At 37.0% G+C, this 27,938-nt stretch overlaps 1 protein-coding gene across 1 annotated transcript in view; it reads right to left on the bottom strand.

Annotated features, from left to right (window-relative positions):
• The window catches only part of CREB5 (cAMP responsive element binding protein 5), a 51,822-nt gene that overhangs the window by 6,499 nt on the left and 17,385 nt on the right, over window positions 1-27,938 (bottom strand). Inside the window, exons 4-5 of the mRNA XM_053466831.1 lie at window positions 4,490-4,816; window positions 286-513 (exon numbers count right to left, since the gene is read on the bottom strand). Of these exons, the coding sequence (XP_053322806.1) occupies window positions 286-513; window positions 4,490-4,816 (555 nt within the window). The remainder of the gene's footprint in view (window positions 1-285; window positions 514-4,489; window positions 4,817-27,938) is intronic.

The following is a 27,938-nucleotide window of genomic DNA, read 5'->3' as shown; positions in this document are numbered from 1 at the left end:
GCCTTGAGCGTGGGGTTAGAAAACATGTCATGGTATTGAGTCAATTTGTATTAGTTTCTTTTAATAATGTTTAATAAAAACCCAATGCACTTATTCTCATTGATACAAACTCCTTTGAAAGGAATCTTTCACGGAGCGGCCCCTGGCATCCTTCAGCATGAAATGTTTTTACGTGTGATGCACCTCAATCATTAACAAGAGCAGAATGTCTGTGTTTTTATAATAAATCTAATGGCTTGTAGACAGTGGGTCTCTCTCTGTCTCTTAGCATCGCACAGTACACACCTGAAGCTGCATGTTTGTCTGGGTAAGTTCCTCTGCTTTTTTTTCCAGTGACATCACCCAGACTTTCCTTTTCTGTCTGCACCGGGTGGCAGCAGCTCGGTTCCTTTCCAGAAATTTTCTCCGCCTTTCGTCTGGATCTTCATCCACCACTCGCCTGCGACGGCCCCCTGTCGGCTGAGGGGGCTGTATTGTCTGAGTGGGCTGCATTTGCTGTGCTGCTGGTGAGAGCTGCATACGCAAAAAAATATATATATATAATTCACTATATCGACTGCTTAGGAGTCATACGAAATGCGAAATAATCAATTCATAACTAGAGTGAAACTCTGTTAATGGGTTATGTTTCGATATTTGACTTTCACAAACCAGACGAACGAAAAGTGTAAGTTTACATTTGGACAGTACAAGCTAGGAAAGAAAAAAAAGGTGTGTAAAAGTAAGCAGGAGCATTACACCGTTTGCTACGGCGATTACATTACTTTGTACCATAACTCCTCTCCCTACATAACCCTCATCGCATTTGGTGTTGGCGCCATTAATTCCTTTTGAACACCATATGACTTAAGTTGTTTGCTGGCACCTTGGTTCTTCTAACTTCTTGCGATGCAGATCCTTTGGCCTCATCTAATAATGAAACATGTTTAAAGTCTTGGCCAGCTCCCAAAATTATTTTTGATACGCACTTTATGGAAAAAGAAGGTCTTGCTAAATTAAAGAGAATCTCATTTATCAAGGTGACATTACACCATATCCTGCACGCGGTAATTTAGAGCACTACCCTTGGCTTCTCCTGACCAAGTGTTTGCCACCAGCACGTCTCTGAATGAAAGTATGACTTTGAATACGCTAATGCCCAGCAAATTATCATGGGGGTTGTTGATTAACTGCTATCCACCTAAAATGAGTAATACTTGTGATTTTTTTTGTAAAACAGAGACATTGAAACAGAATTTGTTTTTTCTTGAACTACACCAAGCATCTCTTTGGCGACGAACAATATTTTGAGGCAGTTATTTATATTGCAGACATTTACATTGTTACACGCTAACAAGAACATTTTCAGAATTTTCACCGCTTGATGGTATAGCGCTAATTAGTTATTTTGTACCCATAAGTGATATTTTTTTTGAATAAAAAAAATACATTCTGGCATGCGAGAAACCTAAAACTGGACACCCCTGCTGTATATTATGCGATGGCCTGCGATATGATTCTAGTCTCCCAAATAGAGCTTCTGCAATGGTCACGTCATAGGTGAAATTACTCGCTAAATGATGGTGACTAAGCAATGGACCTATAGATCTAGGAACATTATGATTTCCATGAGCGTTACAATACAAGACGAGAACATCCGGTTATATTTAAGAGATTTTGTTTAATCCTGTAATGTGAATGTCCAATGTTGAATTTAAAGTTGCACAATCACAGTTTTTGTTAAATCTTTACAAAATAACTAAAAATGTGTTTTAAAGAACAAGGTGATTTGATTTCTTTTTAACTAAATTTACAATATGACGGATATGCCTATTTAAAGGGGGACTGTCTCCTTTTTTGGCTTAGTAAACGAAGTTAGTGAAACTACTTATACAGGGCCGGCCCAAGACAAAATGCCGCCTGGGGCGAAGTTTAAAATGCCGCCCCCCCCCATTATCTACCCTTCCTCTCAGCAAAATGTCCCAAAAGTAAAACAATTCTACGTTTACTAAAGGGGAAGAAATCCCAGCATGCAAATCTTGTTAACAGGAAGTTACCCTTGCTGCTCCCATCTGTAATATACGCTTAATCTAATATTTTAGGCCGTAAACACCGTAAAGTGTTTATTAATTTATGTATTGAATAGTAAAATGCTCTTTTTTTTGCTAAGGACAGCAGGAAAGCCAGAAAAATGCTTCTGCGTGGTATTAATACATTCTATTTAATGCAGTCATATAAAATATAATATAAAATAGTGCTTTCTCTAAAGCACTTGTAGCATTCTGCAAATCATGGCATGTCGAATGACATTCTCTTACGTACGTCTGCTGTGTTTATTTGAGGAGCGCACCTGTAAAATGAAGGACTTTTCTAATTTGTATCTTTTTTTTAATAACAGTAAAGTCTGGAAATTAATGGTCTGAAAGACGGCGTTTGAACATTTCACCATAGCTGTCACATAAAAGACAGTCTGTTATTTTGTACATAGAGCACGGCTTTTTGACACTTCAGAGGTCTATAATTTATGTATGCAGCTTTATTTTTAACACATTTGCCTTGTCGTCTGACTTAAATTCCACCCCTCCAAAAAAAAAAAAAAAAAGATTTTCCTGCTTTATTTACTACACAGACGAGCATTTATAAGGTTAATTTAAACACCTCTTTCTTTATACTTTTACCAGCAGACTACAAAAAAACTTCCCAGGCATTTGGCTGCAGTTCTGCCGTAGGGATGAGAAGGACGCTAGAATCTGAAAGCAGACTTATGTTTTCTTAAAAGTTATTTAAAGGAAAATACAGTAATTAGATGTTAATTGCAGTCTTGTAACGTCAAAAAAAAGAGGTAATTGTAAATTAGCCCTTGGAGTGTCAGCGGTAGGCAGCCAAATAACGAGTTTCTATTTTACTTAGTGAGAGATTAACTTTACTTCTAAATAGAGCTAAATGGTAAATTATAGATATTCCCCATGTATACAATAACTTGATTGGCAATACGAACACAAAATGATCAGTGTTTTAAATGTATACAAGATTATGTTGGAATTGCAGGTTAAAAGCACTACTTCAAACTAGATTTTTTTTTTAAAAAATACTGTAATTTCGCTATAATTTGTGGTTTTAATTAGTAAATAGGCACTCAGCAAAACAGACAGATGGAAAGCCAGTTATATACATTAAGAAATGGCACATTTTAGAACATTGGAATGGTAAATTAATTACAAACTGGGTTTTACACATTTTATAAAAATGGCTTATGAAATAGATTTCTATATTAATGTAACCACTTTGAATAATTTCGTTGTGGTTGTACGTACTGTATTTTGTACTGAAAAGTATACAATGACATGACCCAGCTCAAAGATACAGTGCCTAGAAAAAGAATATAATTAATTCTCTAAAATACCATTAAAGAGGGCTTTCTCATTTTCACAGGAGACATTTTTAGAATAGCATAATGTGTAATAGAAATATTATTGTGTTTACAAACGGTATTCAAACCTTTTTAATCAGTGATGAGGGCGTTTTTTCAGAAACAGCATGTTCTGAAACTGACCATCAAGCTTACACTGGCGCTTTATGCCCATTTCTCAGGTAGTTATCGGAAAGATGTTTTGAGAACTATAAAATTATTATTTCCTGGATTATTTTCAAGTTCGGACGCAGACGTTATTTGAATGAAGGTCCTGTATCTTTGACACTCTATGTTTTATAAGATCCGTGCATATTTATGTAGAGGTGATGACAACTCAGAACATCAAACTTTCGGTGTGATGGTCATCTGCAGAATTTGTTTATCACAGCCTACTTGCTCCAGGAATATGCTTGAATCTATTAAATATATTAAAGTCATCACCCTTCTTTACTTATTTTTCCGAAGCAGAACTGGAGATGCTCAATGAACCACAACGACCTCCTTTTAGCTTTATGGAAACTCTGCAAAAAATCGGCTGTCACTCTGACTCTGAAGGTCAGCAGGAGCTGTACTGGTAGAGCATAGAACATGACAACAAGTGCTTATTCACCAAGTACCAGCTTAACGATAGAGAACGCACAAACCAACTGCTTCAGCCTGGCAAATGTGACGGGGGTCGTCACCTTCTGAATCTTACATTTTTACCCAGGTTAAACTTCCAGCATCCTTTTTGACTGGCGCTACCTCCCAATTACCAGTTCACCTTTTTGGTTGCACAGAAAGACTCTGATAATATTCCTCTAATGAAAAAATGTATAGTAACTCACATAATATTGCGGGTTTATAATATATACACTTGGATTGTCCATCAATTACTGCTCCCCAACAACACCTCTGGTAACTACTTATATTTCCAATAATATAAGAGTTATTACATTGAATTAAAACCCCAGAATTTTAAAAGGAGAAACCACAGGAATTAACTCAGATTTTCTCTCCGAATATTCAGATAATATTCAAAATGAGAATGTTTTTTGTCAATCAAAGATCTAGTTTGCAGAATAGCAGAATGTATGTTAGTATAGAGATGTGTCCTACCTGTGCTTGTCCGCCACTGTGTAGAGGAGGATGTGGGGACGTCTGATGGTGTGACGGATGTGCATGAAGGTGCGAGTGGGAGTGATGGTGAGGGTGGCCTTGTTGGTGATGGGGCTGGGAGTGAGGGTGATGCGCCGGATGCTGGTGCTGCTGGTGAGGGTACGGGTGATGCTGCTGTAGGCTTTGGTGCTGATGTGGATGAGAGTGCATATGGTGATGAGGAGGTTGATCCTGTCGGGAGCTCATCATATCCATCATGTGACCCATTGTGTTCATATTTCCATTGGATATGGCTGTTGGATGATGGCTTAAAGCTGCCTTTAATCTCTAAAAAGGAAAATACAAAGTAAAATAAATATTAATCAACAAGTCACAGTGTATATATACGGTACATATATATATATATATATATATATCTCAATAACCCTGTATTAATAGTAAATACTTGATTGTGCTGGAGATTGTGAGGTTGCCTTCTCCCAAATATGTAACACGCAGAACACAGTGATAAACTTTTAGGGGTAAGCATAATTTTTACTACCTTCCACCAGAACTCCTCTTTATACATATTCCCCCTTGTATTCTGCATATTAATGGTTAATATGTGACTCTGCAAGGGCTAGGGATGCACACTTTTTATTTTACACTATTATCATCATCATTATTATTATATATTATATATTATTGGTTATTTTGCATTGAATATGTTCTGTGATTTTTTTGTGCATTCTCTACACCTCTTAAAGAATATTACCTTACTAAAACGCACATTTTATAAAAAATAATGCACTTCACACATATACAGACCCATCTGTGGATACAGACGTTAGTTCTACTTTACTAAATACATTAAATGCATACAGATGTAGGCTAACATTCTGCCGTTGCCTCAACAAGCCTCGAGAACCGGGTTTGCTAAACCATTTTAAAACGCCTAAGCAATCTCTTATTCAACGAAAGCATATTCTTTTCTACTTGGATGTTTATTAGCCAACAAAACAAACAGAGCTGTGGCTAGAGAAAGCCTCGAACCACCGGAGAATCTATCAACGAGTGGGCTACTGTAGTATGTTTTCACCAGTCTAATGTTTATAAAATGTAACCTGCATGTGAACCAGGACCTGGGAAATACCTAATCTGCAAAGTGACCGACTGCTTATCACTCAACACACTCCATATGTTTAATATTACATTAAAACAACGGCAGATTACATTGATATATTCTGCCCAAACGAGTTCTGTGTTGCATCTCTTAATGTAACATGACTATGTACAGTAGATATGACTCTCTGCGTGTTGTTTTGGTAGCATTAAGTTACTTTAACTATTATAATCTCGGGATATTTTATTTAAATTGTTCTTTGTTTGCAAGCTTGTGAGCTTCAATCTATTAATTAATATTGATTAATACCTGTGTTATTGGTACCTTGTCAGAAAATTTCACTAGAGGCAAGATGATAAATACCTTAAAAGTGCCCTTACTATCTAAATTTAACAAAGTTTAACTAAATGCAGAATTATAAATATCATTCACAGTACTATTAACTACCCAAAGACTCATTCATCATTTTCGCCAGAAATATTTGTCACGTGACACAACAGCAAGCACTTTTAGATTGTTGCCAAATTAAGCTGAAAAAGCATTTACATGTTTGTTTTTTTGTGTTCCTTTTATGTAATTAATCCTTCGGAAAAAATGAATGAAGCAAAATATATACTCAGGTTTATTTGGTTAAATACCGTATTTGCTCGATTATAAGACGACCCCGATTATAAGACGACCCCCCAAAATCAAAATATTAATTTAGGAAAAAAACAAAAAGCCTGAATATAAGACGACCCTATAGGAAAAAAGTTTTACCAGTAAATATTAATTCATGTAAATTATTTTTTCATGTTTAATAAAAGCTATGATTGAGAAAAATATATTTTTTAAATTTCCTTTTATTTGCCAACCTGCCCCCCCCCAGTTATGCCACTCTGCCCCCAGAAATGCTTTATACCCCCCTATTTGCCACTCTGCCCCATGATATGCCTTATACCCCTATATGCCACTCTGGCATATAGGGGGTTAAAAGGCATATCATGGGGCTGAGTGGCATATAGGGGGTTAAAATGCATTTCTGGAGGTATATAGGCATATCATGGGGCTGAGTGGCATATAGGGGGTTAAAATGCATTTCTGGAGGTCCAGAAATGCATTTTAACCCCCTATATGCCACTCAGCCCCATGATATGCCTTTTAACCCAGCATGTACTGGCTGCCTTGGCTTGATAGGAGTGTGATTGCTGTTAGCAGTTTGATATATATATATATATATATATATATATATATCAAACTGCTAACAGCAATCACACTCCTATCAAGCCAAGGCAGCCAGTACATGCTGGAACCTGGGGATGATAGTAGTGGGATTACAGCCTCCCTATGCCATGCTACAACCCCCACTCCCCTTACACATCCATGCTATCACACACAAACACATTTAAATACTCATTCATTCCATTAATCACACATACTTCACACATTAAACACACATTAATCACACATACTTACCCAAAAACCCTCCCCCACCCCCTTACCTGAACTGCAGATCTCTCACTCGAAGACTTCTGCAGGGGACCGGCTGTAGAGCAACTTCTCTGGCCCCGCCCCCAGAGGAGGGAGGGGGAGATAGAGCTCTGTGAGGACGCTGCAAGCTTCCTGTCCTCCTGCTTCTAACAGAAGAGACGCTGCTCGCGACCGGTAAGCAGCATGGCCGCAGCAGACATTTTTTGGGGGGTCTGAGAAGACGACCCCGATTATAAGACGAGGGGTATTTTTCAGAGCATTTGCTCTGGAAAAAACCTCGTCTTATAATCGAGCAAATACGGTACTATTACGCTTTTCTATCAACGTGGAACAGCACCTCTAAAACTCTGTCTGGCCAAAGAAACCCGGGTTTGAAAACAAGCAGATTATAGTTCACGGAGCCTCACTACTTCTCAAAGAAGACATAGAAATAAATTGCAGTGCTTGGGTTTGGATGTCAAAATAGCTGAGTGGATAAGGCAACAGTTGAGTGACAGGATACAGAAGATTGTGGTTAATGGAGTATATTCAGAGGAACCTATGTCTTTTTGCAGGTGATACAAAGGTCTGCAACAGGGTAGAGATTCCTTGTGGAACAAGCCAAGTGAATGAGAACAATTGTCAAGAATGAAGCAGCTGTAATTTGATGTTGATGAATGTTAAATAATGTACTTGGGGTGTAAAGATCCCAAGGTAGAATATTGCATGGGGGTACTGGTGTTCAGTGAAAAGAGAAGAAAAGGATATTGGGGGTACGCAGGAAATGCAGTAAAGCATCGGAAACTAAAGCAGGGTGTTGGGTCGTATAGTAGAAGCAATAAATGCACAATGAGCGCATTGGTTCTGCCACTTTGCAGATCTCTGGCCAGACCTCACCTCCAGTTCTGGAGACCCAACCTGAAGGATATAGACATAATGGAGACAGTTCTGAGGAGGGCTGCTAAAACAGTAAATTGTTGAAGAATATAAATTAGAAGGAAAGACTAAGGGATCTCAATATGTATAGCTTGAGAGTGAAGAGAGAGGGGGGATATGTTGTCGAAACATTTAAATACTTAACAGAATTTAACAAAGTACAGGAGGGAAGTTTATTTGTTAGGGAAATGTTAGAACGAGAGACCATAGTCTAAAACGGGAGGTTCAGAGGTTTAGATGTAATGTAAGGAAGTTTAATTTTACTAAACGGTTGGTAGATAAATGGAACAGCCTTTCATCAGAAGCGGTAAAGGCTAATACAGTGAGAGAGATTAAACATGCATGGGATAGGTATATGACTATCCTGAATCTAAGACAAGAATGGGCAGGCTAGATGGTCCGAATGGTTCTTACCTGCCATCAAATTCTCTATCTCTTTTATAAGGATAAATATGTGTGTGTGTGTGTGTAATAAGTAACCAAGGCATTATTCAATTTAGACAATTAATCAACCAATGCAAATCACAGAGTTATAAGAAAATCCATTATTTTAAGGCATTTCAATCAATTCCCAGACACCCTTTGTCACCTAGTAGTTATATCTAAGAATCCCACTAGAGGTCTGTAGTACATAGACAACGGAGACAATAAATCTACTGGAAATCTGTGCACTTAAAGTACTTTTCTCCCCATTAAAAATATGGCACATAATAAGAAAATCACAAGATGCATGTGCAGCTTTAAACGCATGGCTAAACCCTTTCAATAAAGTAAATATATCACATGGCAGCATTGGTTAGATATAGGGGTGCACATTTTATTTCCATAAAACATAAAAAAATATATATATATGATCGAGCTAAAATCTGTTAACACGCACATGCAGGCGCTTACTTATGATGTGTCTGATCCTGTAGAAGGTTCAACCCAAGCTGCTTTTGCTGAACCCTTCTTAATATCTAGAAACTCGCCCTGCGGTTGCCTTTGCAGCCGATACTAGCGCAGAAGCCAGAGCTAACTCTCTAACCGGCCGAGGTGCCAGTATATCAGATATATACTTCTGAAATTAAGGCATTTTTTTACCCCAATTAAAAGAAAATTAAAGGAAACTCACAGATCACAAAAGTGTCAGAGCACTTAAGGTTTAAGATGATTTCATTGACACTTCTTAATATAAAGCAAATGATATACGTATACATTAAGACACGCAGAGTTTTGCATTAATTATATAGTCATTTTAAAAATCTCTACTTTAATTATTATCAATTGGAACGGTCAGTACTGTTCTATGATCTTCAAAGGTTATGGAACGTCTAGCCAAATTCTTTCTTACCTAAAGAGAGAGTATATGTTCGTAAACACCAAATTAATAATAAGTAAATGTAGATAAATGGGCAACTGAAATATTTCCAGAATCACAAGACAAATGCTTGTCGAAAATTGCCAAACTATAATCAAGAGACAGGAAGGAATACAGTAATTTGATGATTTCTGTTTCCTCGCAGTCTGTAACTGTTCCACATTTGAGAAGTCTATTAAATTTCCCAAGTAAATGAAACAGTCCATACATTTCGTTGCTGACTTTAATCAAGTTCAAGGGCAATCAAAAGCCGAGATCCTTAAGGCATTAAAAAGAAAACATAAAAAGAGGAAAATAATAAATAAAGTCTCGTTATTAAGGTTGTATACGAGAAAACAGTAAAAAGCCAAAGACGGGGAGACGTTGGAAATTAACATTTTTCATTATTTCTGCATTATCCTACAGAGCTGGTTCAGGGGTTTAAAATTTGAAAGGTAAAAATTCCAATACAAAGCCAGATAAAAATATCCATAATTAGTTACTTATTATTATTATTATTTATATAAAATGTTATTATTTATAAGAATATTGATCATTTTTTTACTGATGCTTTACTGACTAAATTGTGCGCATGCATTAAAATCTGAAAAAATGAAGCATGACCCAGAAATGTCTAGCATGCAGCTGGTTTTAGTCAGACGGAGGGTCATTTCACGTTAGGACTGTAGGTTTGCCTCGTTTAGGAACTCGCTGCACACTATCCCCAGTGGGAGGGTGGTCCAGATGCTTTGGATCTGAATCCTGTTCCATAGAATGCTATCTACCTCGCCCGGTCCCAGCAGAGCTACAATCACTCAGCTGCAATTTCTTCATTATCCTTGCCGAAATCATTCAGGCGTGCGCAAAACACTTTGGTCCCAAAATCTGCGTAATTACACAGGAAATAAGTACCATGCAATTCGAAATACTCAGCTGCAGCACAGAATAAATGTAACGTTTATACCAAACCATACAAAACGCACAACCAAACACGTAACACGTAATTGTATCTTAATGTTAGTTACTTATGGCTTTAAAATATAACACCTTTTTTTGGTGTGCAATATTTTAGAAAGTATACTGTGGCAAACATTACTATATATAATATATATGATATATATATATATATATATATAATATATATATATATTATATATATATATATATAATATATATATATTATATATATATCATATATATGATATATATACATAAAAGTGATTTGGGTGCAAAGGTTGTTTCTGCTAAGAATTGGTTAGGTTGCTTTGGTGATAAGATCACTTTTTTGCATACGTAGTCTCTATTTTATGTATTCAGCTTTAAAAACGTTGTCCGAGGATATTTTGCCACTTGGTTGTCACATCATCACTCCGTGTTATTAAGTAAGTAGCAGTTATACGGAGTAGGGTAAAATGGGCAAATATGTTATTATATACTTTAATAAACACCGTATGGAATGGAGAATGTACGGATTGCTCTGACGTTAAGGAAAAAACCCATAATATTTAAATTTGAGCTGTAATTAAACTATACCACCCATGATTCAAGCTAAATCATGCCTAAGGATCATGGGATTTGTAGTTTACTGATGGCTAAAGAGTTACCTGTTGGTTGTCTCGGAAAGCCGAATGCTCTAATGCACAAGTATTTTTTTAGCACACCTTTCGGTATATATTTCCCGCGTGCGGCGCGTATTAAAGCGGTGGTATTGAAACCCTACACGTAACGCTTCTGCAAATTAAAAACATTTGCAAAACCGTAAGTACTTATTTGTGGAGCGCGAGATCAATCGCTTCCATTGTTTATAACTCCCCAAAACCCATCAAGGATAAAGTAAACTGTTTGCATTTAGTTTTCTAGCAAGGGAATTCCCTTTATTTATTTTAATTGTAAAAACCTGTTCTATTTAAGTTCAGAAAAGAAAAAAAAACCTGTGATGATGTAGGGACTGGATATGCTTTGGTTTATTTCATGTCACGCTGGGACTATATGAGAAAGTGATAGATTACATTTTTTATGTCTGCTTTCTTGGCTTGTAACGTGTGTAATTTGTAGGTCTGAATTTAAAAACAGCAATAAAAATTGGGGGGGAAAAATATGTTGAGTTACTTATATTGCACCGAATTGGCAAGATTTAAAGGTAATGTGTTCATGGCTGTGATCATACTTAACTGAAGAAACAAATAAAGTCCCCTGTCAAATAGGTAAATATCTGTCGAAAGCTCATTTCACCTCTTGGAAGCAGTAAGGGGGTCTTTATTGTTATGATTTGTAGGAAATTGAACGCAACACTTTAGTTAGCAACACGAAAACAGTAAAATAAAGCCAAGGCTGAAATCCCTTTGCAGGCAGTGGACCTGGCAGACAGCGATGTGTTCACTGACAGCATCGGAGTTACAATTCTGCATGGAGCCACATTTATCAAACAGCCCTATAGGCGCAATGGGGCTTTTGCTTGTCCATGATGAAGTGGTGCCGAATTTCTGGTCCTTCTGCCGTCGGACGTGTGAATCTGACGAAGAATAGCGGATCCAGGCAAGGGTGGGCTGCTAAAGGGGGAGCGGGCCAATTGCCACCTGAGCTGCTGTTAACGGGACCGTTTAATGTCCTTGACACTCCCACAAAAGGATAACGCACGATAAATAAAACAAAACTCATCCGTGATCCAGGGATTCTTGCAGTTTGAAGCAGCCATTAGTAGCAGGAAAACGTTCCTGCTGAAATGAATTGAAGCGCTTGCCGCGCAAGTGCATGGAATGTGAATAGAACCGCAAGTATATGTAAGTATACTGTGCAGGTAGATGTGTTAGGCAGCGTTCACCCATTGACTAGATCCTTTCTGTGTCCCCTCAAGGGTGTTCTCTGTACTTCTATTCAATGAATGTGTTGGATAGGACTTGAATGTATGTGTGTGACTGTATGTGTGTGAATGTATGTGTGTGAATGTATGTGTGTGAATGCTGTATCACGAGACACCGTACAGGGAAACTATAATGTTATTGACATTTCTTCTTTTAACCATAAAACATTCATTTCTGCTGTTCAGTATGGTAATGCGATGCACCTGTCAAAAATGTAAATGCAAATCTAGCCCTACATTTTCTAGCGATCGAATGACACAAGGCAACACAAAGGATAGTTTTCCCCTTCTCTTTTAGTCTGGATTTGCTCTCAACTAAAACATAAACATCTAAAGCTCAGGAATAGAAATGCTTATTGTATAAACAGGCACCTAAGTGATATTTAGCCTTCTGGTCGCATATACAGTATGCCTACAGACAGTAATGCACCCTGTCTCTCGAAAGCCTGCAGATTAAGGTATGATTAGGAAAAACATCTAACAGGCTTTGGCATAATCAGAAAACAGCAGCACATTAGAAGCTGCGCTTTCGTTGCACCATTTGTCTGATTACATATGGTTTAAATGTATTTTATTTCTTAACCTGGTATTTCTATAGAAAGTTAGATGTGCGGGGTGTCCCAGATATCAGATGGTTCCTAGATGTTTCCTTCCCAAAAATATCTGATTGTAACGAACATTTTAACCTTCTCTACAGCAATGATATAGAGTGCATATAATAAAGGACACCCAGACACTATATAAAAGTAAACATAGATACAGAAACAATAATTAAATGGTAATCACTAAAGCGCATACCATGCTTATTATAATTCCTTAGAAGAGGACCCTGACAGCTGCTTGGCAGTCACTAACACAGACCATGAGAAAGCAGACACCGTAGAACTGAACTAATGAACCACATCATAAGACTCCTTTTAACACGTATCTGGTATGTTTTAACCACAGGCGGGGATCAGGGGGACACTGCCAAGGAGGCACATGATACCTCCTCCTGAAAGAATACCAAGGAATTCTCACTATGCCACCACAGACAAGCATCTTAATAACCCATTATCAACAAAGCCAAGTAAAGTGCTTATTCTCCTTCTCAGGAGTATTTTTCTCTGAGATCCAGCCAAATCACTTAAGGAACGACCTGGGGAGAAGCAGTCAAACCGGCACAGGCTTATGTTTTTTGTCGCAAAAGGGACAGATCATTTATAATGTTCTGAAGTTGCTCCAGATGGCAGAATAAGACCTGTCCCTGTATTCATTCAATTAAGCTTAATTGTATTTATGATTAAAGAGCAGAAAGGTGCTTTCACGGGCCAAGAGGTAGCATAGGGGAAACGCTGGATACAGAAGTATGTGTTAGATTTCATTTCAGTCTCATATGAATCACGTGGCAATGCCATTATTCCAGAAATTACTAATTAATACAGCTGAGATAGGACTGCTATATGACCCCTTTAACCGAGGATTTGTTCATTAAAAATGCATTCAGTAGATACTAGGGTAGTAGTAATAATTTTAGGGTAGTACATTAACCTTGCTTCATCATAATTTACAAGGAAGCATGCTTGGGCAGCCTTCAGGACTATACCATAACCACTGGTTCCTACAAGCAATTTCAGTAAGTTCAGTTACACTATAAATTCATACTAACCTCCTATTACTCAGCCCTATGTCTCGTCACGCAAACCTACTTCACTTCCCTTATCTCTCACAACCTGAAACGCATCTTCATTTTTTAAGATAAGCCAGTTCCCTCAAGTCACTGAACAGAAGGTTATTGCTCTCCCCAACCACCTGTCCCATTGATCCTGTCCAATGCCTCCTCATTGTACCCAGTCAATATGGTCCACTCTTGTTGCAATCCTAACATCTAAGATTGCCTCCTCTCCACCAAGCATGCTACCATAACTTCCATCTTCAAACAAAGGTTCTCCTGGATCCCTCTCTACTTCCTCTAACATCAGCTTGTATTTATCCAGCTAACTTTTTATCTGCATTGTGTTCTTGGCACTCTGTTGAGATCTTTCCTACTAAAGTTGCCAACAATGTATTCACTGCTAAATCATAGGCTCATTACTCTTTGCTAATAATTCTAGATCTTTCTGCCGCTTTTGACCACTATTGACCGTTGTTCAAACTCGTGACAATCTTGATAACACTTACACTGAAAAATATGTCCAGAAACCCATCTTCTTCACTTCCTCTCTTAGTTGGTGCACCCCAAAGGCCCAGTCCTAGAATCCCTTCTGTTCTTATTTTACATTGTCACCTTTGGCAAACTAATGTGGATTTTAGCACCACCTGTATGCTAATGATACATTCCTTCTCTGTTTGATTGTGTCACTAATTGCCTCTGTTTCTAACCGAATGTCTGCGCAATTCCTAAAAATTGGTTTCTCTAAAACAGAACTTTATACCTCTTCTCTCCGTCCAAAGCTACCAAAATCCTTAATGTCAATGGTGCAACCACCATCACCTCTTCCCCACTTGCATGTAGCCTCCCTGTCACTGTCAACTCCGATCTCCCATTCACCCCTCAAAATCTGTCTATTTAAAAAACAGTCGCCTATATATCTCAAAAACATTTACTCCCTCCTAGCACAAGATGCAAAATAAGCTCCTGTTTGTGCACTCATCATCTCCCCTCTCAGCCACTGTAAGTCGGTACTAGCTGGTCTTGTCCATTCTAAATGTGAAATTGTTATGTGGCACACTACGTGTTATGCCCTCTTTACTGACTGTACAGTATGGAATTGTGCCATATAAATCAATAAATAAAAATAATAGCTATACTTGATGCTTATGAGAAGCCCCACTCACTCACATTCAATAACAGCCTATTTTGACCATTTAGTGCCTACAATCCCCTATAATATGTGTTTTCTTTTGTTTTAGTGATCTCAGTAACTAAGAAAATCAGGTTTCTATAGTTGTCCCTCATTAATTTACTTCCTATCAAACAGTTACGGAAAACATTATAATTATTTTTGCAATATATTCCAAAAGCCAATGAAGCTGAAGTAAAAAAATAAATAAAATCTGTGGACATCTGCAAATACCTCTAGAATGCCATGGAGTGCTAATTAGATAAGCAAACAATAACATCTATTGATTGAAGTGGATACAGCCATACATTTTTTTGAAAACTTTTTTTTTTTGTGGGAAAATCTTACATATAAAGGAATTCATTGATCATGATTCTTGCCTTAAGGCAGGCAGGGAAAGAAACAAGGGGAAAAAAAATAATGATAAATTGGGCCAAACGACTTAAGCTGAGTCCTGAAGTTGGGAGGAAATACAAACTTTCTTTGTTCTATAGATAGGTTATATGTAAGGAAATTCTTGTCGATTCTTGTAAATCTACAAAGGGATGGGGTTTTTTTTGTATTGTAATCTTTGGTTATTTTTTGCCTAATGTGGAATATTTACAGTACAATGGTCCAATGTCCCACCCTTCTGGATTACAACAGTGTAAGAAGCCTGTGTTTTCTGTGACATTAATCATTGTAATCTCTTAATTTATATCCACGCTAATCACTTTAATTTCTCCAGGCTCACTGACTACTGCGTCTTTGAAGACGGGGTCCCTGTTCTGTATCTCTGCTGCATCCATATACCCGATCTGCAACGAAGTCTAAGAAATAACTAACTACATTATTTTGCCGATTTACACACGTTTGTATATCATAAAAGAAGCAGAAAATACATTAAAAAACAAAAGAAACAAACATTTATTGCTATTATTGTGTCTTAGTTTAAATTTCTTCCAAATGTATTTTAAACTAGATGTTTTATTTTTTGGTGTACGGAATTGGATGTGAAAGAGCAGGGAAAATATATAAAAACACCCAAGTACAAAAAAGAATGATAAAGGCAGGTAACAGCGGCAGTCCCTGCCACAAATATTTAGTGGATTATTTTAATCACAAATGTATATTTAAAAGGACAGCCTTGCCTATTTGTAAGAAGTCTGCATAGCATTTCACTGTGTTTCTCCCATTTTCTTCATGGTTTTTAGCTAATAACAAGATTTTTGTTTTTAAAACTTCATGTGTTTTCCAGCAATTTCATAACAGTTTATGACACGACAGTTTTTCTCTTGAAACAATGAACAATATTCATTATATTTAAATTTCATGGCTACCGTTATTTATGCAATCATTTGAAATGGCCAATGTTTTATTGAACCCAATAATTAACTACCCGATAATCTTTGGAGCTCTTTAAATCATCACGGGTGGTAACGAACAGAACCACATCTCGCTGACTTATAACGCTGAGTGCAGTACACATTAATGTCTTATAAATTCTTAATTTTTTTACTGCACCTATATTGAACAATTTTGTGTAAATGGATCCAATAATTACCCCTATAAATCAGATACACAAAGTACTCTTAGGATTCCGTTCTGCCGTCCTCCCCAAGGGGACACGATCACAGCTGTTCTGCAGCACACAGGCTAATTGAAGGGCATGGACTTTCTAAATGGATTCATTAATTACTCCAGCAGAAGTCCCGGTGGACCTGAATACACGGGTTGGAACCACAAACCATTAGGGCGCTACATGTTCCAGAAATGTTCCTGAGTATCTTACGTATGATTTACGTGTTTGGAGATGGATTGGCACTAATCTAACATTGTAAGATGGATCTTGTGCTATGGATCACCACAAAATATTTCACATGTACATCAGTGACATAAAAATCATTATTTGATTAACTGTTATTGGTAGGGACTTGAAAAAGGATTAGGTTTAATTCTTCACTTTTCTAAGATATACAAATAGCTGGCACCATTCTATACCCACTTTTTCAAAATATTAACTCTTTAATAATAAACACCACGATTATAGGGAGCGACGCAATAATTGTTGTAACCTTAATTGAATATTAAGCATTTAAGTGTGGATCCCAAATATGATATACTAGTAAGAAGAGTATTAGCTGGGAATTCAAAGAGACAACATATCCGCCACATTTTGTGACACTGACATTCTGTCTGCTCACCCTGAGACCGCATTGTCTTACTCACTAAACGGTAAAAAATGTAATATCAAAAACGATTATTTTTACATAGCTCACCATTATATTCCACAGCTACGTACAATGGAAAGTATTGCATCACATAATAAGTTGGATTTATGGAAACAAACCGAGGGGAGGGATCTGCTCGAACATGATTAAATTCTGGAACTATTCACTGGCCCCACTTGGTGAATTATAAATCTTACAGCGACTCACCTACAATTTACTGATTTGTGAATAAAACCCACTAACCTTGGTGTAAAGGCCACGGGTGTCAACCTCTAGGCCTTGAAAGTCACACTTAGTCAAGGAATTATGTATATATTTACTTTGACACTAGTGATCAAAAAAGTAGCAGACGTATAAGAAGTATAAAAAAAATATTCAGTAACACTGTAATATTGCTGCTGGCATTTACGTTAGGTGAATATTAGATATAAAAAAGGGTTTATGCTAAATCAGGTTAACAACATTGACACTAGCATTTATTGTACAGTCTTGACTGTCACCGTTTCATCTTCTACTTATGTCACCATTTCATTGCGTGCCAGGCATAGTGGTTTATATGTCAATGTTTATATTTACTTGTTCAAAAATGACCTTCCTTTTAGTCTCAAATTTATAGACATTTTGATTATTTACGCAGTTTAAATCTGTGTTATTTATAATTATGTTCAGCAGGCAAACAGACATCTCATGTGTACCAGGAAACAATCCATCCATAATTCATGGTTCTCTGTATTTTACGATCTAGACATTGGTATATCGATCTTCAAAGGACTTTGAAATATTCATTATATTTTAATTTCATGACTACCATTATTTATGCAGTAATTTGAAATGACCAATGTATACAATGTTTCTCTATTCTCTACCTATGAAGCTGGAATCATACAGAAGGACCATCTAGAACAGCGGTTCTCAACCTGTGGGTCGCGACCCCTTTGGGGGTCGAACAACCCTTTCACAGGGGTCGCCTAAGCCCATCGGAAAACACACATTTCACAATATATAATTATATAATTTTATGGTTGTGTGCTCACCACAACATGAGGAACTGTATTAAAGGGTCGCGGCATTAGGAAGGTTGAGAACCACTGCTCTAGAACAACCAAAGTCATGGCGAGCTTTAACTTCAACACCATGTACGCAACAGAGCCATATTAAAATCAGATATATCTTATGCATCATACAGCCTTTACATCATATGTATCATCTTTAGGGGGAAGTTTAGTCTTTTATGTTTAGTAGTTTAAAAATCAAGCATCTATTACCCATATTTTCCCCAATTTGTCAATGGGCTGCTATGGTTAAATGATTATACTAACTTTCTCTATAATTACACATATGATCACATTCTGCCATCACTGGACACAGAAAAATTAGTAAATTGGCAGGATTTGGGGTAATGGTAAGTACGTAAGAACAGACTGAGGTCAGAAGTCTCACCCCAATGTACAGCAAATAACGTCATATGACTCGATAGTATGGTGGCAGAATTGTTCCTCTTGGTTCTTGGTGCCACTGTTACCAATTACAGAAGTGTCTGTTTTAATTGAGGAACACATGGTTTATGTTTGGTGAACTGCGCGACTTCATTTGCATGTGCAAACAGAAATTCCCTTGAAGAATAAAAGCCTGTTACTGCTAATTGGAGAGCAGGGAGCGGATTGCATAGACAGTAGGTGGAACTTGGAAAACTCGAGTAAGAATTCTGAGCTGCAGAAAGGGAATACTTTGTAATGAACTGCTTAGTTACTGTTTAAATAAGCAAATTTTACTCCTCGTGCCAAAAGTTGGACAAAAAGGCATTCAAAAAAACAATTATAAGCCAATTAAAAAATAAGCATCAAACGGGAATTAGTTGAATGAATATAACTAATCGAGATGATGATGCTTGTGAAAAATTATAACAGCTATAAAAAAGACAATACGGCCAGACACCACACATCTTGTATATTTGCCAGAGAAAGTCATTGTTGAAAAATCTCTGCTTAAAATGCCTTTATTGTCAAATTTCTTTTATTACCTGTTAATAACTTGGATTAAAGAACCAACAATTTTTTTATTTAAACTTTTTATCTTTAAAGGGTACTAAAATGAATATATTAATTAATAAAATAAAATCACTTAAAGGAGTAGCAGCGGCTAAATATTTTATTTCGGAATTAGTGACTCAACATGAGTGTTTTCAATTTGTAAAAATACCTTTTTTTCTACATTTACCATTTCAACCCACCATAAATCACAGTTTTCTTCATTTTATCCCTTAGTAAAAATGTCTAATAGATGAGATTAATTAAAGAAAATAATACCAATTAGTTAATAGGCCTAGAGGAGAAGTATGCATTGCAATTTCTATAGCTTGTATTTCATGGTATCATAAATAATAAAGCTGATAGGTCTTTGTCTACAAACTATAATCTACCTATTCCACAACATGTCACAATTCAAAAACATAAGTTTTCCAACTAGGTTCCTACTTTTCCAATATTAGTATTAATTTAATGTCAGAGGCTATACTCGTATTGCGCACAGCTAAAGTACTATGGATTTTTTTGGTTTATTGCAATTATGGTACTACATAATTTAAAACAATGATAAAAACAAAAAAAATCCATTGTAGATTAGTTATAAACTGTAATTTACATACAGTGGGGAGCGATAAGGGTCCCACAGAGGGATTGTCTCTCTTAAAGACAGAGATTTGGTAGGAATGCCAACACAGAATTACGGGCAGTAATTATGTTCAGTTAAGTTGCCAGGATAACCCTTTAAAAACATATACCCAATCATTTTACAGGCCAATGAAAATTAGCCGTGTGTAGAATATATAAACTAAATTTAATATATTCATGCTATTGTATCAATTCTACAAACAGCCTATATGCATTTTGAATGTAGAATTCGTAGGTTGCAGGGTTGAAATGGCCATATTGGCAACCCTAGCTAAGACTTGTATTGTCTATGCAGACCTCTATACCTCTAGCTCAAAGCTATTGTTTCAGGCAATATTTACACATTATTAAAATATGATCATCCTTCGTTAAAGCCTGTCTTGATTGTTTTAATAAATATGCAAATAGCACATATTTGTCAATTTTGCCAAATGCATTTGGAACGCACCCAAATCATGCACAGTGATTGGCTGACGCACGGTTTCCAATTGTTAAGTGACATTTAAGTGGGATGAATGGTATAATGTATCCAACAGAGTGGGATTTTACATGTATCCATAAGCTATGCAGAAGTAGCTTGGGAACAGCTGAGTAAACAGTTTAATGCTCTGCTTTAGGCTCAGCCAGTGGGTTACACCCATAATTTCATCTGTTAGCAAAAACAAGTCAGCCTGTCACATTGCCCCCGCTAAGATTGGGCGGCCGTTTCTAGCACTGAAATTATTGAGTGTCACTTGGGTAAACATGCCTCTACATGGGGCTTGGTTTTGACGTCTTGGTTGTACCAAAATCTTATTGATTTATCATGGGCTGGCCGGTGACGTCCATAGCGAGACTCAAATAAGTGTGAAGGAATGCAAGACAGGGATGTTTTCTAGCAGCCCATTAAATATTCATTTGAAGAATAATGATATCATTCATAGAGAAGCGCTAAATCACAATACAACACTTTGCACCCTTGTGACTTCATCCTTTGCCTGGTTCTGGAGGAGCAGTGTAGATCTCACAGTATTGACTGCAAATCCTTAACATTCTAACAGACACCTTCCAAAAAACGCCAACATATTTATAAGCTTCATAGATGTCCCCCACCAGGAAATGGTTTGTGAAACGCTACCATGTTGCAAAAATGAGATGTGTACTTTTTTGTTTTAACTTGACTGGTAAAAAAAATATACATCAGATGACGTCTAAGATCTTTGTGGGTAAAAAATAGGGAGATCTGTCTGCTGAGAAGAACTTGAATTAGCTTATAGGTTATATCTTACTCTGGGTCTGTTCATATTGTTTAAGGTTTGGCCACGCTACTTCTGGACCTGAGCCTCAGGATTTCCTCACACTTGACTGCAAAGGTCCTCAAGCCTATTTCCCACCCCAAGGAATTTTATCAACATGTATAGATGGTAACCCTTCTCCCAAAGTCGTTACTCAACTGCAATGAGGATTTTCCCCCCACATTTTTATGTACTTACCCTATATCTTTAATTTTATATTTAACAAATATTTTAAAAAATATTCTGGTAATCTAGAGATTTTAAAATTGCTGTCTCTATGCCCAAGCGCATTCTGGAAGCATGCATTATAATAATATATATGTTTTGGACTGCTCAGACCTCTATAGGTGCTGTTGGTATTGCTAATACGGTACTTAATTTATGGCACGAGAGTTTTCCAGGAAAGAAGATTTCTAAGTTTAAAATGACCTTCAGTGATAAAAAAGGTAAGAAAGGATTTGTACAACTAATTTTCAGAAGACCCAATTATTTACTTTGTAAGAATAACAAGACAAATGACTTTAGAAGAAGTAAATACCTTTTGATAGAGAGGTTAAAGTCATAGGTGTATTAGTACTATTTGTTTTAAGCTCTCGATTACTCTCTGTTCATTCCACTTGGGTGGGTTTGACTAGTGGGAATACCATTTAGATTGCATTGGGATAAATCCATTTATTCCACTCCTGAAGGGTGGGATTTATAGATGATATCCCCTCGGGTGAAATGCTTTGGTAGATCTGTCATAGTGTAAACCCACATGCAGGGATATGTGATGCACTTAATTCAATTCACCAGATGTACTTAATTCAACGCTGTGTTCATGTTCAGATCCTTACAATTAGTTTGTTTTATATGTTTGTTTAAGTTTAGGCACTTCCTGCTCTTAAGTGTTAGCTTTGTGTTTAAATAATCTAGTCATTTTGTAATATTAGATGGCTGGTTATTTTTTACTTTATTCTAACACAGTCGCCCACAATTTTCACAGGCCTGCGACAGTTATATACATATTAATATATATATATATATATATATATATATATGTGTGTGTGTGTGTGTCTCTATATGTGTGTGTCTCTATATGTGTGTGTCTCTATATATATGTATCTCTCTGCACTGTGTGTCACATGCTTAGCCTTTCAGTTTGTATTTCTGTATCTCTCACTCAATCGTTTACTGTGTCAGTAAGGTTCATTCATCAAAAAGTGAATTATGATTAGACGCTTAAAGTTTGGTGACTGCACCGAGTTCCCACTATATGCTCTGCTCAAAGTTATGCATAACCATGGCATAAGCCCTACGCAAAAGTGGAAACCCATGTAACTGGGTATGGATCACAATATTCTCGCCTGCATCTCATGAATATCTATATTATTACATTTTAAACTTTTGTGAATTTAGATTTAGAATTCTTTAAAGGATGTGTTTTTAATACAAAAGAGACATTTTGCCGTCACTTAGTATGTATTTATATATATATATATATATATATATATATATATATCCACACACATACATGTAGATTTCTAATAGGACTGTCTCGGAATCGCTGTAGTAAAAGGTCGGTATACATGTTATAATGTTGTGATTTCTGCACGGGTCGATCAAACCATGCTAAGCATGCATTATCACTGCATCTTATTTGCCTATGAGAGGGCATGCGGCAAATCTCATTATATAGAAAAATGTAAACATTTATGCATCAGGTGAAAGGTGAAACCTATATATTGTTCCAGTGTAGACAAGAGGGCACATTTGATTTATGAAACATCACACAAATGGTTTCACTAAACCTGATTACCTTAAGTATAGAGATAAATTCTTAGCTGACAACAGAGATGTGTAAACAGTATCAGCATTTTCTGGCTCCGGGGAAACCGGCTTCATTTCTAAAACCTTTTAGTTAATTCTAGCACATCAAGGCATCAAAGCAAGCTTACCCTGTTATATTGGACTGAGGCACTTAAAGAGAAAAAAGGAAAGTTTTCTCAGTGGCTGGTTATTTATAGATGTTTTTATGGTCAAATTTGGTCTAAGACAACCCATCAGTAAATTTTTTTTTCCAGAGAATATGAGTTATTTATTCAACTTGCTATATTACAATTTTTTGATGGTAAGGGTCACAATGGCCAAGGTCAGGGAATTATAATTTCATCCTGGGAAGCAGGACTCTCCTTGCGCTTCCCCATGGTTCACTTTGTTACACATTTTAAATACTTTATCACTCAGCTGTGCCACACTCTGGAACTTGTTGGAACTTATGTCACATTAACGGATATGTCCAGAACTGTTGTACTTGAGTTTTGTTTCCTTAATGTTAAAATTGTCAGTGATGATAAATGAATATCCTTGCCAATAACAGCACTTACGATCTTTCAATGCTGAAAATTAGAATAAGAAAAACAGACAATTTGAAAAACCAGCCAAGCTAAATGATAGGTCTAAGACCATTAAGCTACAAATTGGTCATTAGGCTATACACCACTTGGTTCCTCAATCACTACAAGAGCTGTGATTAGGACACATTTAAAGTGTTGTCCTGTGATCAAAAAAGCAATTAGGCAACTATCTGCTAAAGGCTAACAAGGATTAACACTACCTCTGTTATTTTGCGTTCTCTCAAGTTATGATGCAAATGTATTCCTAGACTGCAGACAGCGGGGCTTAACCTGGATGTGAACAGGTCAGTTACAGCCAATTTATGGTCTGCTTTAGTGTTACCAGGGCTAGCCTTAATACGGTGCACTTCAAAACACCAAGAGCTATCATTTCAGCAGGAATTAATCATATATTTCTACCTAGTTTCGGTTAGTGTTTGAGTCCAGCGGAACATGGAATTCTAATCTGTCACTGAACAAGCATTTTAATAAGCAAGCTTCTACTTCCTGTTCTCTATCCACGCTGCCCCATAGCATTTCCTTGAGTGGTTTTGGCTGTACTTAGTTAGGGTTGGTTTGTTGGTGTCACCTATATTTTTAGAATGAGATCATATTTGGAGTCCTTCAGTTGAAGAAAAAAAAAGATAGTGAATGGATATGAAGGAAATATCTCCATTTACATGTCCAGTAGCGTGCTCTCAAAGGTCACTGGAAATATGCCACCGTATCTGCCAAGTCGAAATAACTGCTGGATGACCACGCAGTTGACTAAAAATGGATACAAGAAGGATTTGATTTCTTTGCTGGATGAAGTCATCCAGGCTTTATAAACATAACAAAATAAAACCACAATGTTGTCACAGTTCACCCTAAGCCACACTACAACATGTCAGAATGCAAGCAATGTGTATTTATGAACGCTCCTGCCAATGCAATGGACTCTGATTCTAGGTCATGCTTAGCAAGCAGAATGTTTACATTAAAGATGCTGTCCCACCTACTCTGTTGGATTTAATAATATTATGAATAAATGCAGCATCAGAAACATCTTTCCTAGTACTACTGAATTCCCAAACCTTTCTAGAAAAAGTAAGCGATGGCAGGTAGGAACTATTCTGTCCATCTAGTCTGTTCATTTTTTTCTTGGTCTTGTATTATGTTCAGGATAACTATATGCCTACCCCATGTATGTCTAAATTCCCACACTGTAACCACTATACCGCTTCTGCTTGAAGAGCTTTCAACTGAATTACAGTTCTTTCAATGAAGTGAACATTGCTTGGATACGTCTGAAACTCTAGATTTAGATCTCTTTTAACATGAACTTCCCTCTTGTTGTACCTTGTTAAATCCATTTATGTATATCAATATTATATTTCATTTATCATATTTACTCTCTTTTCTGTCCTCCAAGTCATACATATTGTTAGAGTGAGAGTGTATAAGTGTTTGTGTGTGAACATGTATGTGTGTGTCAGCATACATGTGTATGTATAAGTGCATCTGAGCATGAATGTGTATGTATAAGTGCGTGTGAGCATGAATGTGTATGTATTAATGTGTGAGCATGAATGTATATGTGTAAATGTGTGGTTATTATCATGTATTGCTTTATATAACACCATCATATTCCAGTGATGTATAATGGGTAAACAGGAGATAGTAAGTAGTATAAAATAATTTGACTTAACAATGAACACCTATTATTTATATAGAGCCTTTCTCCCAGTGGGACTTCTGTCTACTCATTGTACAACACTATGGCACAAGATGATGCTATATAAAACATTTAATAATAATAATACTAACAACATATTGTTAAGGTGCTATACGTTTCCATTAGTCTTTCCTCCAACCTTTATAAAAGATCTTTCATTATTATTACAAGTTGCATGAGGTTATTAAGATCTTCACTAAAGTGCCTTCATAGTCTCTGCTAGTGTCCTGACCTGACCAGATTCCAAGAATGTTAATCTAATGTTTTTCCGAGTTGTGCAGGAGGCGCCTGCCCTATACTGTCACGCTTAATGGTGCTGATAAAAAAACCTGGGATTTTGCCTTCTGCTCAGCGGGATCCACAGCTGTCCAATGTCAATCATTAAATATGTTAAAGATGATGCTGGAGGGATTTCAATACCAGTTGCAGGAATGTGCCTTTAAATGGGAAACTGTACAGAAAATAGCCCTACGGCATACAACAAAATATTTGGAAATGCAGGGATAGAAAATTGTTACTAAAAATCATGAAAATGAGCCACTTTATACAGCTAGAATTTCCATTTTATCTTTAGTGTGTGTTTTTTTTTTTTTTTTTTAGAAAATATAGTGATTTTCCATAGTACTTAAATGTAACTATATAAATATATGGTATTTTGTGCAGTTAAAACTACAAATATGGCTACTGAGACGCCTGCACATGGATGCATTTGCGCCCATAGAAATCTGACTTTGTTTTTTATTGTTAGCAACTTACTGTACATCATAAGATAAACATATATGTTGATAACGCACACCTATGGGGATTTCTAACTAAATGAATTAATTAAAATTCAGGTTATCTTGTAAAGAGGACGCCTTTGGCTTATATACCAGATCCTTAAAATTTACAATTTATGAATTAATGGAATAGAAAAAAAAAATCAGAGGTTACATGATTCTAACATGTTTCTAACCTGTGTATAAATGTGTGCCCTGAGAGCTCATTGGTTAGACCAGGTTATTTTGTAAAAACATGTAAAATGTGTTTTAATGGGATTAATATGGCAAAGGAAAGAACATTTGAACAACACTTCCACGGCTTTATGTTCACTATCAACAAGAAAACTTCAAAAGTACTAGAATGTTTTATAGCACTGTCTCCTTCCTGGCTAATATCCTCTTAAACAACGATTCACGGGTAAATTCTCTGTGGTTTGATCTGAACAGAGCTGTCGTGACTTTTAAGCAAAGTACAGCATTTTAAGAGGGATTTGAAAAGCATTCTGTCTCTCGAAGGCCTTCTCTTTGAAGTTATTTTGTACAGTGCTGAGAATTAACTTTCGTTTTATTTAAAAGAGTAGGATTTTGTCATATCTTCATGCCAACACTTGGACTGTTGGAAGTACCTCTGTACGTGTAACGGGTACTAGGACACTTAACTCTTGGATGGCAGCCCGCATTGGACTGGCAACTTTTAGTTTAGGAAGCTATAAAGGAATTCGAGGAAGCTTGGCATGGGCATACAGCTATCCTAAAGACTTAAAGTGATTCAAAAAGGGCAGACTAGATTGGCCAATTCTTTTTTGTGTGTTATGATCTACTGTATGTGGAAGTCCAGGCAGTTATAGGACTTTGTCAATATATAGCAATCAGAAATACATTTGACAATATAAAGTATCCATATATCCAAAGCATACTGTCTGGTATTGTCCAACGTAGCTTCACCACAATGGTCTGTATAGAAAGGTCACAGAGGGAGCACTTAAAGGTCCCAATCACAATGGAAACATTGCATAATGTTCTCTGCAATAGCAAAAGAAATAATTAGGGGCCCTAATTGTTCGAATCAGAATAGCCAACCCTAATGAAGGTCACTAGAAGCAGGAGAGGCAGCTTTTCACTTGCCCATCATACCAGCTAATCCATTGTGCCATGAATGATGCGTATGAATGTTCCTCTGGACTCAAGGTGTTGGAATGTAACAAATGTTTCCTGTTAATTTCAATGGATAATACATCTCAAAACAAGCTGGTCATTTCCGAACAAACATAAATCTTTACCAAATTCTAACCTCACCTACACCAGACATATCAAGCCACGTTTAGCTTTTACATAAAATTCTCCACAGAAAAAAAAAGAACGTTCTATTAAACTGTATTGTCAGCGTTGTCAGTCATATGCAACAGCACTGTTACTCAGTACATCCACCAGTGATTATTTCAAGTTCAATGTGCCATTAGAATAATTAGCACTGACCTTGCTCGTTAAGTGATGTCTCATACACCACTGTCTGAATTGCCAGCTAATTATCATTGAAGCAGCATTTGGCTTCTGCTCTCAAATGTGTGTTCAACTATGTAGAGAACATCAGTATTTCTACCAGGCCCGGACTGGCCATCGGGCACACCGGGCATTTGCCCGGTGGGCCGGGCCACGGCAGGGCCGCATTGACCTAGGGGCTGATGGAGCTGCAGCTCCAGGCCCCTACCCTACCAACTGCGACCGGGTCCGCCACTCTAAGGGGCCGGGAAGCCCCCACCAAGGCCGGCCTTACGGGTCTGCGGCCGCACAGGGTTTAAATTAAAACATCGGGGTTTTTTTTTACTTTATTTAACATGGAGGATGTTAAATAAAGTTGAAAAAAAAAACCCCGATGTTTTAATTTAAACCCTGTGCGGCCGCAGACCCGTAAGGCCGGCCTTGGTGGGGGCTTCC

The sequence above is a fragment of the Spea bombifrons genome, chromosome 5, assembly GCF_027358695.1.
Source record: "Spea bombifrons isolate aSpeBom1 chromosome 5, aSpeBom1.2.pri, whole genome shotgun sequence".
In the NCBI taxonomy this organism is placed as follows: domain Eukaryota; kingdom Metazoa; phylum Chordata; class Amphibia; order Anura; family Pelobatidae; genus Spea; species Spea bombifrons.
The sequence above is the reverse complement of the archived record's forward strand: the minus strand, read 5'-3'. Positions and strand labels throughout refer to the sequence as shown.